Source organism: Aedes albopictus, chromosome 2 (genome assembly GCF_035046485.1).
Source record: "Aedes albopictus strain Foshan chromosome 2, AalbF5, whole genome shotgun sequence".
NCBI classification, from domain to species: Eukaryota; Metazoa; Arthropoda; class Insecta; order Diptera; family Culicidae; genus Aedes; species Aedes albopictus.
Window position 1 is genome coordinate 341,773,828 of NC_085137.1, and position 19,503 is coordinate 341,793,330.

At 41.6% G+C, this 19,503-nt stretch overlaps 1 protein-coding gene and 1 long non-coding RNA gene across 3 annotated transcripts in view; both read left to right on the forward strand.

The window, feature by feature from the left end:
* Positions 1–2,216, forward strand: part of LOC115263151 (uncharacterized) — a 489,784-nt gene extending 487,568 nt beyond the window's left edge. The window contains exon 6 of the long non-coding RNA XR_009997875.1: positions 1,121–2,216. This is a non-coding gene — a long non-coding RNA (uncharacterized LOC115263151). The remainder of the gene's footprint in view (positions 1–1,120) is intronic.
* Positions 2,217–2,241: 25 nt separating this feature from the next.
* Positions 2,242–19,503, forward strand: part of LOC109431739 (potassium voltage-gated channel protein Shal) — a 187,794-nt gene continuing 170,532 nt past the window's right edge. For both annotated transcript variants that reach the window (XM_062852632.1, XM_062852631.1), the window contains exon 1: positions 2,242–3,813. In XM_062852632.1, coding sequence (XP_062708616.1) covers positions 2,699–3,813 — 1,115 coding nt within the window. In that variant the 5' untranslated portion in view covers positions 2,242–2,698. The remainder of the gene's footprint in view (positions 3,814–19,503) is intronic.

The window sequence follows — 19,503 nt, forward strand, 5'->3', positions numbered from 1 at the left end:
GGTTCATTACCCCTTTTCTCAAATTGTCGTACACCCTATGCTGATTGCTTTCCACGAGAAACTTTCAAAGCTGAAGTTTCAATCCTCCCCCTTTTAAGAGATGGGAGGGGTTTAAATTTGTATATTTTTCAAAATAGGGAAATTTTCAGGATTTTTGACCGCCACTTTTGTGAAATGGGAGATACTATCAAAACTTCACCTAGATCCTTTGGGTAAAACGGTATTTTACGAAATGCAGTCTTCATGTTTCCTTCTATTGAACCCTAAGGAACCTTCTACTTCAGTACACTATTGTACAGATGGCAATTGTAAATTACACCTTTTCGTTTCTTTTTTGATATCCATGCATTACACATATCTTATGAAACTATGTAAGTTATAGACCGACATGTGAAAAGGGCGAAACAATTATTGTACACCTCAGCTTCGTCCGTCTCGCCTTGGCGTATTTCAATTTATTTAGGCAAACTTTTCCCGTTATCAGATAGAGGGGAGTCTGCTCTACCTGTTACTGGTCAGAGATTACATTGATAATGGATTAATGGGAAATGCGGTCATGAAGACCTGGAAGAAATCCGCAATGGTTTAACGCCGTTTTCAAATGTTAGTCTAGTATTGCTCGGATTTCTATCTTATACAACTATTCCTACATAGGGTATGTGTGCCATCAGTAATCTCACGTTCCCATATTCATCCTATTCGAAAACAAGCGATTACAGCACCGATTGATTCCGTTCTTTTTGTTTTCATAGGTGCTCACTTCTAACAAAAAATACAAAAATAAGAAACAAAACAAAGGGGCTGTCCATAAACCACGTGGTCATTTTTTTGGGACTTCTCAACCCCCCCCCCGCGTGGTCATTTGTCCATACAAAATGCTCATAGGCCGAACTCCCCCCTCATGACCACGTGGTTTATGGACAGCCCCAAACGGCGCTTCAATCCCTTGTTTTCCATAGGATTAAAATGGGAGCCACATGCTTAATAAGGGAAGCAATACCCTATATAAAATATTTGCAGATGAAAAAACCCCAGACATTGTTGAGTTTCTCTCGGCTTTAAGCGACACTCTTACCCAATTATACTAATGTCCCTTTCTTTTCTCGAATCTCCTCCACAGACCATTGCTAGGCGCTCAAATACCACGAAATAAGACCGAAATGGCCCCAACTGCCATCAGAAACGGCACACCGAACAAGTTGACAACATCCCACTAACCACCGACCGGCCGGTTGGGCATTCCCCGATACTGCTGCGTGTGTTCGTTCGTTCATGTTGGGGATTCTTCGGAATTGAAACTTGGCATCATCGAAGTAGTAGAGCTTATGTCGGCTTAACCGGAAGGGGCTGAGGGAAAGCGAGGGAATTATTAGTCGTTAGTGTAGTGTGGTGGTAGCTGAAATACTGGGCAGTGGAAAAAAAAATCTTCGTTGGCCTCGGCAGCAGCAGCGTGAGAGCTTAGAGCGAAAGTGTATCCTTCGGGGAAAGCGACCTGTGGTGGAAGCTGTAGCAACTAATATGAGGGCTCGTCGAGCTAAAGCCTCTCGGTAACAAGTGGGAAAGTGAAACTTGGGGAAGTGAGGCAAAGTAAATGGTAAAAAATTGAAGATCAAGTGTTGGCAGACAAGCTGTTGTTGGTTGGGAAGCGGAACGAGCTCGTGGTGGGTGGCAGTTGAGAAATTGGATGGTGAAGATATCAAGATGAAAGTGATTAATCATCACAGCAGTGCCATTTAGTTCGGAAAGGAAACGGGTTCGGTTACAAAAAAGAAACGGGAAAAGCGAAGCGGAGTGGATGGTTTTCTGCTACATTAACATCAGCTTGAAGTTTTCTGGGCGGGAAGTGCTTCTCGGTGAATAATTTTCAATATCATCACAATGTTAATCAGTTCGTGAAGCGTTTGGATCGTCTGGGTCGAAGGTCGTCGTGAAGGACTGTGTAGTTAGTGAGGGGATTGAAATTTCGCCGACGTCGACGCAGCAAACCGGAAGGATTGGACTAAGCCAACGCCGTAGGGATTCGACAAGAGAATTTGCATCTGAGCCCACCATCGCAGAGCGGCAAAGGAAAATAAAACAGATGGAAGATGTAGTCTGAGCATGTTGTTTCCGAGGAATTTGCGCTTTTCATTATTTTCCATCTGCTTAGCCCCGAAATTGCTTGAAAGCCATTATCATAAGCAAAGAACGAAGGAATAGCAAAACTAGAAGGAGCTTCAACCTTGTGTTGGCGCAAGATTTTTTCGCTGTTTTCGCCTTGTTCTTCGAATTCAGGTATTTTTTGCTTGCCGAGTAGAAGCCTATAATACATCGGATACAGCCTCTAGGGACGTTTATGAGAAGAGCATTTTTCCTTGGCTCAAAAATCGAGAACAGAATAATTATAGAAAAACGGTGATTTATTTGAACCTACACTCGGAGGGTTTTCGGTCTCAGTGGGGCACCGTATAAAAACGAATGTCATAATTGGATTTATTATCTGCAAGGAAGCAGCAGAAGCAATAAGAAGAGCAGAGGAAGTCTGCTATTAGACAACGACGAGCCGTGTCAAGGTCACCAAGAGGACTGGAGAAAAAAAACGGAACTCGGATAGTCGCCGTGGTTGACCTTGTTCTCGCACCGAAGAGGACGTGGATACCATTATCGTGCCGTTCCTCGTGTTTTATTGGGGGACCATTGAAAAATTCCACCGAATAGTATGGCTTCGGTCGCCGCTTGGTTGCCATTTGCACGGGCGGCGGCCATCGGGTGGGTCCCAATAGCCTCCCATCCACTCCCAGCACCGCCGGTGTTCAAGGACCGCCTCCGATCAGAAGACGAGAAGCTAATCATAAACGTTTCCGGACGAAGATTCGAAACGTGGCGAACGACCGTTGAAAAGTATCCCGACACCCTATTAGGCTCGAACGAGAGAGACTTCTTCTACGACGAAGATAGCAAAGAGTATTTTTTCGACCGTGATCCGGACATATTTAGGCACATATTAAATTACTACCGCACTGGTAAGCTGCACTACCCTCGACACGAGTGTTTGCTCAGTTACGATGAGGAATTAGCATTTTTCGGAATCATGCCGGACGTGATTGGAGACTGCTGCTACGAAGACTACCGGGATCGGAAGCGAGAGAATGCCGAACGACTGATGGACGACAAACTGTCGGAGAATAGTGATAATAATCTGCAACAGCTTACCAACATCAGACAACGGATGTGGCGAGCATTCGAGAATCCACACACTTCCACTGCCGCCCTCGTGTTCTACTATGTAACGGGCTTCTTCATTGCTGTATCTGTGATGGCCAACGTCGTCGAGACGGTTCCCTGTGGGTTACGGCCGGGCCGAGCCGGAACGTTATCCTGCGGCGAACGGTACAAGATCGTATTCTTCTGTCTGGATACGGCCTGCGTGATGATCTTCACAGCGGAATATCTGCTTCGGTTATTTGCCGCACCGTGTCGGTGTAAATTTGTGCGGAGTGTTATGAGTATAATCGATGTGGTCGCCATCCTGCCCTACTATATCGGTCTGGGTATCACCGACAACGACGATGTGTCCGGTGCGTTTGTAACGTTACGAGTGTTCCGTGTGTTCCGAATCTTCAAGTTTTCCCGCCACTCGCAAGGTCTGCGGATTCTCGGCTACACGCTGAAATCGTGCGCTTCCGAGCTGGGCTTCCTGGTGTTTTCGCTGGCGATGGCCATCATCATCTTCGCCACGGTGATGTTCTACGCCGAGAAGAACGTGGACGGTACGAATTTCACCTCCATCCCGGCGGCGTTTTGGTATACAATTGTCACGATGACAACGTTAGGGTAAGTAAAACAGCCACACTTAGAAAAAATGACGGATTACGGTAAAATTTTACCGTAATCTCAACAGCTGAACGTACGGTAAAAAGTTCGGTGATTTTTCAAACCACCGAACGTACTGCGAATCTCAGGAAAATGCATCTGTCAAAATTACCGGAACGTTCGGTACTTTTTACAAATTTACCGTAAAAATCGCAGAACGTTCGGTATGTTTGTTTACAAATGAATTCTCAATATCACTGAACGTACGGTAAATTTTACAAATTTACGGCGATTTTATGCGAGCACAAAAAAACTATATTTTCATAAAAAACGTCGATGATAGGATTGAATACATGACCTTCTGATCAGGAACCACACTTGCTGCCACTGTACAAGAGAGTCTTGCTTGGAGATGATGCGCAAATTCTAATAGAACTGATACTCGAAGCTGCCGGCGTGGCTGTCAAACGCATTTTACAGTAGTACGGCAAAATAGTCCCATCACCGATCTGTTCGGTAAAATATTCACAGGTCTCCTGTAAATTTGTCTGATTTCACCGGTTCTTCGGTGATTTCTTAGATTTCACCGATTTTCTCCTGCAATTTCATCGATTTCGCCGTAATACTGTAGTTTGCTTGTTTACAGACCAGTTTCGGTGATTTTTTTCACCGAATACTGTAATTTATTCTAAGTGTGAGGGTTTTAATGAAATGTTACATATCCGCTAATGTTGAGTAAGTCTATCATGTGATGAAAACCATTCAATCGACAGAATAAGCTTAAAAAATCAAAAACTATCATGAAGATTACACGCCTAGTGGAATATTTGTAAGTAAAAGCCTCGAGTCAAGTACGAGACACTGACGACGACCTTACATTTGGTGTCGAAATACGTAACTGTCACTGGACACGAATATATGGAAAACAAATATGCAAAATTGAAAAATTCTCATCTTGCGAATTCCATTTGGGTCCCACACATCCATTCCGTTTATTTAGTATTACATTAAACTCAAAATAAAACTTAATCAACAATATTTCTCCATAATACACGGTACGTGGCTGCGGTTCTCCACCCTCGGTCACACGTTATTCTCGCCAAGTCACGCTCCACCTAGTCCGCTCATCGTGCTATCTACGCTCCACTCCTTCTTGTATCAATCGGACCAGTCATCAACACCAACATTGCAGTGCAGGATTGTTGTCCGGCATTCTTGCAACATGCCCTGTCCACCTAACCTTCCGGCTTTGGCCACCTTCTGGATGCTGGGTTCGCCGTAAAGTGCAGCTAGCTCGTGGCACCGACGAACCGACCAACGTGACAGCAAGAACAAATAAATTCAAATTTGTTGTCCGCGACGCCATGATGAAAAATAGAAGAACACTATCGCCACCTCTATAACGGCTCGCGATGATTTTATAGCTCGACACCGAACCCCCGTGTGTTCATATAGGAAACGGTTCGTGTCTGCGCTGATTTGACAGAAGCGGTGGTCGACCGGTAAATTTGGGGGGGGGGAGGACACTTTTGAATCACCACTGCCACGTCGGTTCGTCGGTGCTCGTGGTTCATCCTTCTCCGCCACATACCATTCTCCAGCACACCGTTGAAGATCGTCCTTAGCACGCGTCGTTTAAAAAAACATATTTTGCGTGATGTAATCTAGGTATCAGGTATCAGTAGGTCGGCTCTAGAGGCACGTTCTCCTCCATTTGGGAAATTTGTGCCATCGCCATGAACACGAGCCTATTCATCATTTACCTGACGGAGAAGGGAAGGAAAAAGGATAGGAGATGGGAAAGGACAGGTAAGGGAATAGGATCGTCATACTCGCAAAAGCGTACCACAATGGGTTCACATAGCGTCCTGAAAAGGACACTGTAATAACGCATAAGCGTGCCACAATGGGTGCGAACAGCGCCCTGAGAAGGGCACTGTGATAATGCATAAAGCGTAAAGAGAGCCTATAGCTCTTTACCACAGCGGGTCAAGAACAACAGAACGTCCTGAAGATTCAGGTTTCTGAAGTCAGTTTCACTAAATAAGTGTTTCCCGAGTACTCGGAAACGCAATTGCGCAAAAGCTGGACAGTTACATATTAAATGATACGAAGTTCCATAATCGGATTCACAGCTATCACATGCAAATGAATCAGCTTGCTGAATATTCGCCATGTGATAACTGAGTCGGCAGTGGCCAGTCAATGCTTTGACCAGCATGCTGCAATTCTGCTTTGACAGATTTGTTAGATACTTTGCCACCCCTAGAGATGGCTCAGTACAATACAATTTTGTTTGACGACATGACTCCAAACTATTCCAGTATTGTTTGTGCTGAGTGGCAGCCCAGGTGTCAATCTGAAGCTTCACCCAACACTTGGATACCGGAATAGCTGGCTCAGGGCCAATGAAGTCATGTGATGCTCCAGTGCGAGCTAACTCATCAGCCAATTCATTTCCAGCGATGGAAGAATGGCCAGGTACCCATACAAGGTGAACAGCGTTTGCTGAATTCAGCTCCTCGATTTGAGTTCGACAAGCGATAACTATCTTCGACCTGGAGTTGGCCGAAGCAAGTGCTTTAATAGCAGCCTGGCTATCTGAACAGAAGTATATTACTTTGCCCATTGCGTGCTGCTGAAGTGCTGATTGCACTCCGCACATAAGAGCAAAGATTTCGGCCTGAAAAACGGTGCAGTGTCTGCCAAGTGAATAAGACTGATACAGCCTTAGCTCACGAGAATAAACACCAGCACCTGCTCGACCTTCTAGAAGGGAGCCATCAGTGTAACATACGATGCCGTCTGAAATACTTCTCTCCAGATAAACAGATGTCCACTCTTCCCGGGAAGGGAATTTCGTGGAAAATGTCCTATATGGAAAATTACAAGCAATTGTAAGATCACTTGGAGCAAGGACAACTTTGTCCCAATTCACCAAAAGTGGAAACAACGAGGTGTGTGTTGAACTGCGGTTCACAGGAGTTTCCTCTAGTAAACCGAGTACCCATAGACGATAAGTGCAAGAAAGTGCTTCTTGTTTGAGATGAATGTGTAGTGGGACAACGTCAAAGAGAACTTCGAGCGCTGCCGTGGGAGTTGAAGAGAACGCTCCAGACATCGCCATTAAGCACATCCTTTGGAGATGGCCTAACTTTGATTGGACCGTTCTCACTTCGCCCTTTTGCCACCACACAAGACATCCATAGGCCAATATTGGCCGAACAACAGTTGTGTAGATCCATTTGATATACTTGGGTTTTAGACCCCAAGTTGTACCAAAGGTTCGCCGGCATTGCCCGAAGGCCATACAAGCTTTCTTGATTCTGAACTCAACATGAGGTGTCCAGGAAAGCTTGGAATCAAGAATGACTCCAACGTACTTTACCTGTTCAGTCACATTGATTTCAGAATCAAAGAGACGTAAAGTTCGAACACCATTACGGTTTCGCTTTTCCGTGAAAAGAACAATAGATGTTTTACTCGGATTTACCGAAAGGCCATATTGGCGACACCAACCCTCAACTACCTGAAGAGCGTTTTGCATCAGGTCGAAAAGGGTGCTGATGCACATACCGACTAACAATGTTAGGTAGTCGTCGGCAAAACCATAAGTAGGAAAACCGCTATTATTGAGTTGCCTCAATAGCGTATCTGCTACGAGATTCCATAAAAGTGGTGATAAGACTACCCCTTGGGGGCATCCACAAACACTCAATTTCCTAATCGCCGCTTGACGCAATGTCGAGAAGAGATGTCGGTTTTTGAGCATTTGGTGAATCCAATTGGAAATCATTGGAGATATACCATGACCCCGTGCGGCTTCCAATATGGCATCGAAAGGCACGTTGTCAAAGGCACCCTCGATATCTAAGAAAACACCCAAGCAGGATTGCTTTTGAGCGAATGCCTTCTCGATATCGTAAACAACTTTGTGTAAAAGAGTCACAGTGGACTTTCCAGATTGGTAAGCATGTTGGTTCACATGAAGAGGCACATTGGCCAGATAAACATCACGGATGTGATGATCCACAATGCGTTCTAAGCATTTCAGAAGAAAAGAGGTCAAACTGATAGGTCTGAAGCTCTTTGCTTCTTCATACGACGCGCGACCCACTTTCGGAATAAACTTCACAGTAATATCCCGCCAGGATTTGGGAATATACCCTGTAGCAAAACTGCAAACAAGTAGTTGTTTCAAAACATGTTTGAAATGATCAAATCCCTTCTGAAGCAAAATAGGATAAATCCCATCTGCCCCAGGAGATTTGAAAGGAGCAAAGCTATTAAGTGCCCATTCAATCGATTCTAAAGTTATGATACTCCGAGCCGAAGCTAAAGAATCATAACTACAAGAAAAGACATCAGGTTCATCCGAAGATGTAATATCCACACATCCGGGGAAGTGTGTACTGAATAAACATTCTAAAACTTCCTCATCAGAGGAAGTGAAATCACCATTTGGCAAACGAAGTTCGTTCACTTGAAAATCCTTAGATTTTGCAAGGATTTTGTTCAATCGACTGGCTTCACTCAGACTGGAAACATTTGTACAAAGGTTTTTCCAGCCGGATCGTTCAGCAGACCGAAGAGCTTTCTGGTAGGCCTTGCGAGCCGACCTGAAAGCCTCCGATCCAGCCGAACGTCGTCTGTTCCAACTCTTTCTACATTGTTTCCTGAGCTTCGCCAGATCAGAGTTCCACCAAGGGGTTCCTCTTGTGGTCTTCACAGACCGCAGAGGGCAGGCTTCTTCAAAAGCTTCCATGATGAAGGCCGTTGTAGTATCAACGGCATCATCTAAATCACTTGGAGTGTCAATTGATGGTGAGTATCCATGAAATTTGGCTGCAACCAAATCGGTAAAGAGATCCCAGTTGGTTGACCGGGGATTCCTGAAACGCAAAGTTTGCGAAGTAAAATTCACATGTTCAAACAAGATGTAACGATGATCAGATAAAGATTCTTCATCTGACACATGCCAATTGGTCAGCTCATGACTAATTCTGCTAGAGCAAAGCGTTATGTCTAACACTTCCTCTCTACCAGATACCATGAAGGTTGGGCGGTTGCCTATGTTAAGTAATCCAAGATCTGTACTACTCAAGTATTCCATCAAACTGGAGCCTCTCAAATTGATGTCTGAGCTGCCCCAGATTATATGGTGAGCATTAGCATCACTACCAACAATTAGCGGAAGGCCTTTTGAAGTGCAGTATGCAATGACTTGCTTGAAAGCATCCGTAGGGGATGGTTCATCATGCGGTAAATAAACCGAACAATAAACGTATTTCCTGTTGAGGTTTCCAACAGATACATCTATTATGATAGCACATACATCTCTGGTAGTTAGTTCAGAGATGAGTGTAGCAACGATTGCGTTGTTGACAAGCACACATGCTCGAGGCATGACACGTGAGTTTGCCATTTCATTTTTACTGAAAGTAGCAAACACCGGATTCACAAGGTTTCCTAAATAGAAATTCCCCTTACGAAAGTAAGGTTCTTGGACTAACGCCACTTGGGCTGTACCATTTTGCATAAGTCTACAAAGATTGATCGTTGCTGTTCTTTTGTGCTGAAGATTGATCTGAGCTATCCTAACCGTAGCCACTACCCAAACTAGGCAAGATTAAACTCTTAACAATCACAGCACAAAAAAGAACAGCAACAATAAAGCCAGATCGGTATCGAATTGAGTGCGCCAAAGGCGAGGATGCACAGAATACACTGTGTAAAACGCATAATGCGAAACCATATAGGTGAAAATCTAAACTAATTAATAACATCTTCATAATCCCGCCCTTATTCAGCCTCAAGTATGAGATTGAAGAAGGGCAGCTGATTGTCTCGGAGAAACACAAGGTCCACCGCGCTATTGCTCCGGTTAGCACAGTAAGGGCAAATACTGTGGAGGGTGCCCTGGTACTCCACAGGCTCCGTTTGCGGTTAGGTTTTTATTAGACCCCCCTAGCCATTCATTCCTAGGCACGGTAAGCATAAAGCCGCATAACACCATGAATTAGGGGTCACCTGATTAGTGGATTCCTACCACTGGAACAGGCGGTCCGTAGTGCTATTCTTAGCCAGTTGAACTAACCGCTACCGACACTACACAGCGCTGATTTGACAGAAGCGGTGGTCGACCGGTAAATTTGGGGGGGGGGGACACTTTTGAATCACCACTGCCACGTCGGTTCGTCGGTGCTCGTGGTTCATCCTTCTCCGCCACATACCATTCTCCAGCACACCGTTGAAGATCGTCCTTAGCACGCGTCGTTTAAAAAAACATATTTTGCGTGATGTAATCTATGGACGTTTCCCTATAATTTGTTTGATGAGTTGCATTTATGGTGTCACAACGATAAGTTGTTCATCTGCAACAACGAGGCTGCTCATCAACCCATCGTAAAGTGGATCATGCTTTGCTGATGGGCTACGAACGAGTGCGAAAGATAGGAAGCACAAATTTGGACAACTGACAGGGGCCCGGACAGGTATTCGTAATCTCACCAAATGTTCGATGAATGATTACGATGAGGAGCACTGTCCGTTTTTTGCACATGATTCATTCGAACATGGTAGTTTTAAATTTGATTGTTTCATTTCAATTGTAAGCAATAACAAAATTTAAAATTATTGGGGACCAGGAATCAATCGAAGATGGAGTATGGAGTGCCCATTGACACCGGAATTCAGCCGGAATAGTTTGGCATGTAACATAAATCTGATTGACCGTCCGTAGATGCTACTCCAGTATCGTCAGATCAGACACTCACACAAGTAACCAATGAGATTATCTGCCAGGGACTAGCAGGCATCTTCAGTGTGTGAGCGTTGGTGATCTTCTATTTTTAGGCGACAATGGCGCCTGCCATGTCAGATTGCAGGTCAATGTCGAGAAGGGCAATCGTTTGTATCCACATCAGAGAGAATATACCCGCGTCTGCACAAACTCATGCGAATGTCGGAGTGTTGGTAGGAAATGGTTGGCACATTGGTTCACAAATTGGTGCGTGGAGGCCAGGCATAGATAGGTGAGAGCACAGACAAACAGACGTAACTATTAGAGGAAATTCACCGAAAACTTTTGCCCGGTGTCTTTTTCATGAGCGCACTGCCACCTGTTGGTAGAACCGCACGCGTTACTGTCGGCCATGATGGATTTCGATTTGAAGTTTGCTAACACGCACACTACTACACAAATCGCCTGTAATTTTCGTTTGTATCATTCAGCAACGTGTACACTGACAAACGTCAAAGCAATCGAACACTAACGCTTCTGGTGGAAGGATCGCGTAAATCAAATGAAATTTGAATTGATCGTTAAATGCATGTGCCAAGCCGTTTTGAAGAGTGTTACGTCTGTTTGTCTGTGGTGATAGATTAGTGCGCAAGCGGCACAGTTCGCTTGATTGCATAACTCGTAGGTGTTATCTGATAGATTGACTGACACTGTGCTGTGGAAGTTGGAAGGAAGGGAAACGGATTTTCAACCGTTTCTGGTACTAGCGATGGCTATGAACATATGAATATACCTACATGAGTTGTGTATGTAGAGAGGAGAGTATACATGAAGTGGATAGTAAGATACAACGTAGAAGGCAAGAGGGACGGGCCAGGGATTGAACCCAGGACCTTCTGCATATGACTCAGAAGCTGTAGCCACTAGAGCACCAAGCCCGTCAGGACATTTAACATAAATTTATATTACAAAAAGGATAAGGATCACTTAGAAGCAAATATTTTCATATCCCCACCAAGATCCCGTCTCTTTTATTTATGTGGATTCACCACTGAGATTCGATTGCGAGCAAGTATGTTGGGCACTGGATCACATGACAGCGTGGGAGAGCGCTCTAAAATTCTCTGCTCAGAAGAAATTGCTGAAAAATTCATAGACATACATTGCAGGTGGATTTTCCGAGAGGAATCAGTGTCAGTAGAAGGATTGCTGGATACCCGGTCAGGAATGCTGGAGGATTTCCTAGAATTGAAAGTTGTAGTAATCTCTGAAGACATTGTTTAAACATCTTTTGAATGGTATTGGTGATGGCAAAAGTTGAATAGAACTGCTGGAGGATTCCTCGGAAGAAATATCCGGAGGATTTCTAAGACATAAATTATGAACTCTTGGGGAAATTGCTTTAAAAAGTTCCTCTGAGGAATTCAACAGGAGTTCTGTCTGGAGCCCTTTCCATGAGTTCCTGCTCAGAGTTTCATTAGGAATTCTTACTGTGGATTGCTTCAGGAATACTTTTTGGAGTTCCATTTGGAAATTATTTAGGTTTTTTTAGTACTTAAATGTGGAGTTCTTATAGATGTTTTTCCTAGGGACACCTCTGGGAATTCTTTCTAGCGATTTCCCAGGAGGGTCATTCTGAAGTTCCTCCTGTGAAATCCCGCAGGAGTACTCTCTGGTTTTTTTCTCGATAGTTCCCTCTGGGAATGCCTCCACGAAGTCCTATAGGAGAATTCAATGGAAGTGTCTGTTGAAGTTCCATCTGGAGTTCTGGAGATTCCTCCAAGAGTTCATTCTGCAGTACTTGTCTCTGTGAATTTCTCCAGGTGGTTCTTCTGGAGGTTTCTCGAGGAATCTCCTCTCGGGGATCTAACAGTAATTCCTATGAATATTTCGCAAAAAATTCCCTCTAAGGATTTCACCAGAAAGCGGAAATTCCTTCTGGAGATAACGTCAAAAATTTCATCCGGAAATTTCGCTAGGAATTTTCAGATTTCACTAGGAATTTCCTGTACAAATTCCACAACGAATTTCTTTTAGGAATTTCTCAAGCAATCCTCCAAGATTCCCCAGGAAATCCATTTGAGGATCTTTTCAGGACTTCTTTCTGGGGGTCCCTCTAGGAGTAACTTCTGAGAAATACACTAGAAGTTCCTTCTTGTGATTTCTCCATGAGTTGCTTCTGAAGATATCTCCAGGAGTTCTTATTGGGGATTACTTCAGATGGCTCCTCTGCAGATTTCTCCTATATTCTCATTTGGGGATGGATGCCTCCAGAATCTCTTTTCAGAGATCGCTTTAGAGTTCATTCTAAGGATTCCTCCAAAGGGAACTCTTGGAGAAACCCCAAGAAAGAAATCTAGGAATCTCTTAGGGGAATTCCTAGAGGAATTCCCAAATGGAACTCCTGGAGCAATGTCCCAACGAAACTCCAGGACTAATCTTCAAAGGAAATTCCTTGAAGAAAAGGCATGTTCTCCTGAGGTAATCCTCAAAAGGAACTCCTGGAGGAAATAGAAAGAGAAACTTCTAGAGGAAGTCTTATGAATAATTTTAGAAGGACACCCTAGGGTAAACTACTGGAGAAATCTCCCGAAGGAAATTTTCGAGGAAATCCTGGAAGATTTCCCAGAAGCTACTCTAGGAAGAATCATCAGCAGGAAATTCCTGTAGAGATCCCAAGCAGATCTTCTGGAAGTCCTGTAGAGATCCTCAAAACGAACCTTCGAAATAATCCGCAGGGGGAACTTATTGAGCTTTTGGGGAATCCTCAAAAGGAACTTCTGAATGAATCCATAAAAAAAAATCTTCTCGAGGAATCCCCAAAGAGAATTCTTGGCGAAACCTTCAACGACAACCCCCGCCCGGAGTCCCCATAATTAATTTCTGGAAGAATCTTCAAATCTAGGGATTTCCTAGAATTAACTCCATGGAAAATGTTCAAAAGAAACTCCCTGCAATAGGGAATTTCAGGCAGGGTATCCAAAGGAAATTTCCTGTGGAATTACTACACGGAATCCCAAAAGGAAATTTCCGACGGAATCTCAAGAGGGAGTTCTTGGTTGAATTTGGCGGAATCTCCAGGGGGTTTTTGACGAAATCCCCTGACGGAATTTCCAGCGGAACGCCCTGACGGATTTCCCGGTGGAATCATAAGAAGGAACTCCTAGTGGAATCTCCAGAGTTCAGCTGGAGGGTATTCCTGGCGGCATCACCATACGGAATTTCAGACGGAATCTTCAGCGAGATTTCTTAGCGGAATTCCCAGATGGAATTCGCGGCAAAATCCCAGGCGGAAATATCCGCTGGAACCCCAAGAGGAAATTTTCGACAGAACGCCCATACGAAATTCCTGACGGAATCCTTAGAGGGAACTCCTGAGGAATTCTTACAGGGAAATCCAATCGAGCTAAAATTTTTCACAGTTTATATGCATTCAAAATGGAAACCAAAAGGAGTAAAAGATCGATTTGTTTTTCTGTCACAAGCTACCCCGTTCATGTATCTTCCCCTTTGTCGATTGGAAGGTAATTATCACAGCAAATTAAACAAATTATATAACCATCGTAACAAGATACAGCTCTACCCGGAAGAAACACAAGGAGGGTTCCCAGAAGAACATATTGAAGGTTTTCAGAACAAACTCATGAAATATTCCTTAGAATATTTCAGAAAAGAACTTTATGAGGAGAAATCCCAGAAGTTACTTATGGTATCCAAACAAAAATTTCTCTCAGAATTCCAAATGTTTATCAAGTGGAACTGTATGAGAATTCCTAGAAGAGCTCCAGGAACATTCAAAGAGTAATCCCAGAAAGAACACCTTGGGAATCCTAAAAGTTGTTCTAGGGAAAAACAATGAGATTACACAGAACAATAAAGAAAAAGAAAGAATTTCACGATCAATCACAGAAGAAACTCATACAGGAATTCCTAGTGGAACTAGTGATGAAAATAACAAAGGAATCTCTAGATAAACTCCTGATGGACTTTTGGGAGAATTTTTGAGCTATTTTCCGGAGGAGCTCCTGTGAGATTTTAAAGTTAAATTTCAGCAAATAAATCTTTGGTATGTATTGCCATAATATTTCGTAAAGCAACCCCAAGAACTTTCTGGAGCAAAAAACATCCTTGAAGAATTTCAACGAAAGCTTAAGGTGAAACATCAAGAAAACCCATTGCAATGTTGCATACAAACTACAGTCGAACCTCCATGAGTCGATGTTCCTTGACTCGATATCGACTCATGGAGGTAATTTTTTCCATACTGAAAAATAATTTCTGGGTTACTATGATGGTCCCCCCAAAAAGCTTCCCAAAGGATTTTTGTTCCACTACTCGATATTTCCTTGAGTCGATGGTCCCTTCAATATCGACTCATGGAGGCTTTACTGTATAGAGGCACAGATCTAATGAACTAAGCATCGAACCAAGCCGCACTTGTTTATCCTGACTTTGCTCACTTGCAAAAAGAGGCATCATTTCTAAATCGAGTGAATATGTTTGCGAATTTTTAAGATTGGTGCTCTTGAAAACGTGAGTAGGGGTCCAAGTCGGTCATTGTGGCAGCCATATTTGTATTCTCTGAAGTTTCCCCTTAAGGCTTTCCACGAAGCAGCACGAAAAAAATCATTTTTTTTTAATTTTGCATTTTTGATTTGCATATAATTTTGCACAGCTGTTCTAATCAATATAAATATCCATTTTTTCATATTAAAACTTTTTATGAAGTCTCGACTAACTTTCAAATAGGGCCTTAGGGGGTTTGGCAAAACTGTCTCAGAATACGATGGAATTTCTTAGGTTTAAAGACTATGTATTTTAAAGCAAGATTGCATGCGTTGTTTTTTTTTAATTTATCTAGACTAGTGTTTGAAAAGGGCTAAAGTATTTGACCGTTTCTTACTCAATATAACTTAAAAATGACATTACCTACAAAAAAGTTATGTATGGGTGACTTTTAGATAATCATGTGAACTTTCATAACATTGAACAATGTCAATACACTTTAAAATTCAGAAAAATGCAAATAAGAAAAATTATTTCAATTTGCAAAACATGACACTTTTGTAATTATTGAAGATTTTGTCATACATCGCAAGATGGGCACTTTTGAAGAAAAGCATTTCTAAGGTACCGTGATTTCGGGTGAAATTGATCAGTGGGGTGAAATTGATCGACGTGAGGGTCATTTTCATTTGTTAAAAATATTGCTTTAAACTTAAAACAATTTGTAGAAAATGACTATCATCCGGCTAAAGGATTATTGAATGATGAGTTACATGTTTTACAGTCAATTAGTCACATATTTCTGTATTTAATTCAATATTTTCCGTAATTGCGTGTTTGGCGAATCTCAAATACCCTTTCAAACTTTTTGTTACCGTGGCTGTATCGCACATGTAATGAATATTCGAATGGATGCTTTTAGCTGCCAAGTATTTGCTAAATAAGATTTCATCATCAAAAATTTTTATAAATATCTAAATTTATACATAAAATTGCACTTTTCCGGAAGTAATCACTTTTTCAGTATAAAAAGTGCATACTTTAAGGCGTTTTCAGGAACTTTATTAAATTTAAAACTTGAATAATTAAAAATTGAGAAAACTCGTAAAAGTTTTGCGTAGCAATTCGCATTCTGGGGTGGTTAATTCAGGTGGAAAACATATTTTTGGCACATGCAAAGGTATTTCATTTACTGACCAATTTCATCCCGAAAGCAAAATTATTGATTTTTTATTTTAAATGATATTTACCTATTGTAATAAAATGATTTGTAGTAAAAGTTTCAATCTCGTTGACTGATGAGAATCGTGGTCGTACTTGTTTTATTGCTTTGAGTTTGTCTTTCTTTAGGTGATCGACTGTACGTTGGATGATATCTTTAATTGGCATTTCAGTCTAATTTGGTCAATCAAAAACAACTATATGTTTTCTTAACCCGACGTTTCGGTCCTTATTGGACCTTTTTCAAGGATTCTGTAATGTTTGAGGTTGACCATATCGCTGCATTCGAAATCACGGTAGCATTAGTGGAATTTTTTTGATAGCTCCTCCCCTTTTAAAGTATATTCTCCCATACCTAATAGAAGGCTCCTAGCAATATCATAAACTTCCCCTAAAATGCTACGTCTTTAATGGACGGTTCCTAACAACAAATACTTCATGTCATCATTTTGCGTGTTTCTCTTCGGTAGAAAACAAAAGTTATTTTCCAGGGTTTTTTTTACAGATATTTTCATATATTAAATTAAACATTGCTCCATATGTTTGATTCACAAGTCTATCTAACGCAAAGTATTTATTTTGATCTCCTATGAATAAGGAAACTTTTAAGTTGAAATTCGACTTCTGGTTCTGGTTCAAAAGAGAATCCTAAATTATATTCTTTGTATTGGACAGATTTATAATTGAAACATATAAAGCTATGTTCAATATTAATATGTGAAAATCCACTTATAAAAATACCCAAAAATTGGTTTGACTAAAAAAAACATTTTGTGTTGGGTTGGATTCAGATAATAGCAATTTAATTACTTTGATCCATTTTGAATTCTATTTTTAATGGTTGGTGTGGGGTTTGGTTCTCCGAAATAGGATTAATTTAATTTCGCAAATGGGCATGTATTCCGAATTGACATCAATTTATTTTTTAACTTTTTTTAGCGTGATTGTTTTTTCAATATTTCAATTTCTTGCTTGAAAGTTCACACAAATTCCTTAAAGTCACACATACCACACTTTTTTGTAGGTCATGTTATTTTTAAGTTACATTGGTATAACAAAATGGTCAAAAACTTAAGCCCTTTTCAAATATTAGTGTAGATAAATTAAAAAAAAAAACAACAAAGTATGCAACGTTGCTTTAAAGTACATAGTCTTCATGCCTACACAATTCCATTGAAATCTGAGAGGGTGTTGCCAACCCCAAAATCTAGTTTGCGGGAAATTGAAATTCGTCATGCACTTTAAAAAAAAAACATGCAACCAAAAATGTTCAAAGTGCCATAAATTTTTTGTACATTTTTTCACCACTATAAAAATTTTACAGATGATAGCTAACAGAATGAACTTTATTTTCACAAAATATCACGAAGGTAAAAATATAGCTTTTTGAGATATTAAATTTTTAGTAACAAAATTCAGTTTTTTCAGAAGAAAAACTAAATAAATTTTTCAATATGTCTTTTTCTGAGAGCCACCATATATTATCCTACAACTTTGCTGAAGACACCTTTCCGATCGAACAAGCCGTTTCCGTGTTATAATTTTTTATTTGCATGTGTTCCATTTTTTCTTTGGCCCTATTTGAAAGTCGAGACAAAATATGAACTTTTGATATGAAAAAATGGTTTCTCACATAAAAAGGAATAGTATACAAAAATATCGAGTAGATTAAAAAACATCGATAAAAAGGATTCGTGCTGGTCCGTGGAAAGCCTCCCTTAAGTCATAAATCTTACTATAAAATATCAGGTAATTAGACCCAATGGCTTAATTGCCCCAACAACGGGACAGGGGAAAAAAGTCCTACGAAATTACCTGGGGCATGTTACTAAGAGGCATGCTTGGAAGAAACTTAGCAGGAATTTCAGAAAGAACTTTTCGGCGAATCCCAAAAGATCTTCTGACGAAGTATTGGAGATTACCTCAAAAACTCCTGAATCAATGAAGGCATTTTTGGAGACATCTCAGGAAAAAGTCATGGAGAAATCGTCAATCCGCGTCATTAACATTTCCGTTCTTGTTTCATGCAACGCTGCAGCCGACCATCTCTGTGTTGCCAACAAACACATTCGCGACGAACGCAAGGATATGATGGGAACTTTTACCATGTGCTTGCTTTGCAAATCTCTTGAGCAGCTCAATGTATGTTCCTCTCTCCTCTTCTTGGCGTAACGTCCTCCTGGAACAAAGCCTGCTTCTCAGCTTGGTGTTCTATGAGCACTTCCACAGTTATTAACTGAGAGCTTCCTCTGCCAATGACCATTTTGCATGTGTATATCGTGTGGCAGGCACGAAGATACTCTATGCTCAAGGAAGTCAAGGAAATTTCCTTTACGAAAAGATCCTGGACCGACTGGGAATCGAACCCGTCACCCTCAGCATGGTCATGCTGAATACTCGTGCGTTTACCGCCTCGGCTATATGGGCCCTTCTCAACGTATGTTACCGTAGCTCAAACGCAGAAATTATAACACTCCCTGCTAGATGACAGTCAACCAGTTTGGCCTGATGAGGGTCAACTGGTTAAGTATTTCTGCACGGCACTGCAGTATGAATATAATTGTGAATCGTAGAACAAAAAAAAACAAGTGGTCAGAGGTTTATAAAAATAAGACAAGATCGCTGTTTTTGGATGTTATTGATACTGATTACATCTATGATTAGCTTGATTTGATTTGGTGTGGTACCATTGTGTTTTGATTATCATTTAAAGTGAGAGTCAGAGTGAGTGTCGTTAGGCATTGAGATCCTTGAATTGCACAACACTCATATCCCAAGTAACATGTTGATGACCAATTAGTCTTGTAGAGATTTTGAGAACCGTCATAAAACCTTATACCTTTAGTTTTGGTTTCCATCGATTGTACGACATTTCCCCGAAAACCAGTTCCCCGAATGAAGTTTCCCCGAAAGTTTTTTCCCCGAATGTACCATTTCCCCGAAAAATATTTCCCCGAATGTACCGTTTCCCCGAAAAGATTATTACATATGCCATTTAACATTAACCCAATGCACAACTAGGGGCATCCGGTCTTTAGGACGAAGTACGCTTAGCCAAAGTACGTCAGACCGAAGTACGTTAAGCCGAATGGGTTGCAAAGCTAAAGTTCATAGGGTAGAATGGGTCAGTAGGCCGTCTTCTTAATTTTCTTCATTCAACAATGTTGAAATTTGTTTTCGAAGGCCTAGAAGATGTCTGAGTCCCTTGAGTGTTTTACATTTCTCGAATCTAGGGAATTCTA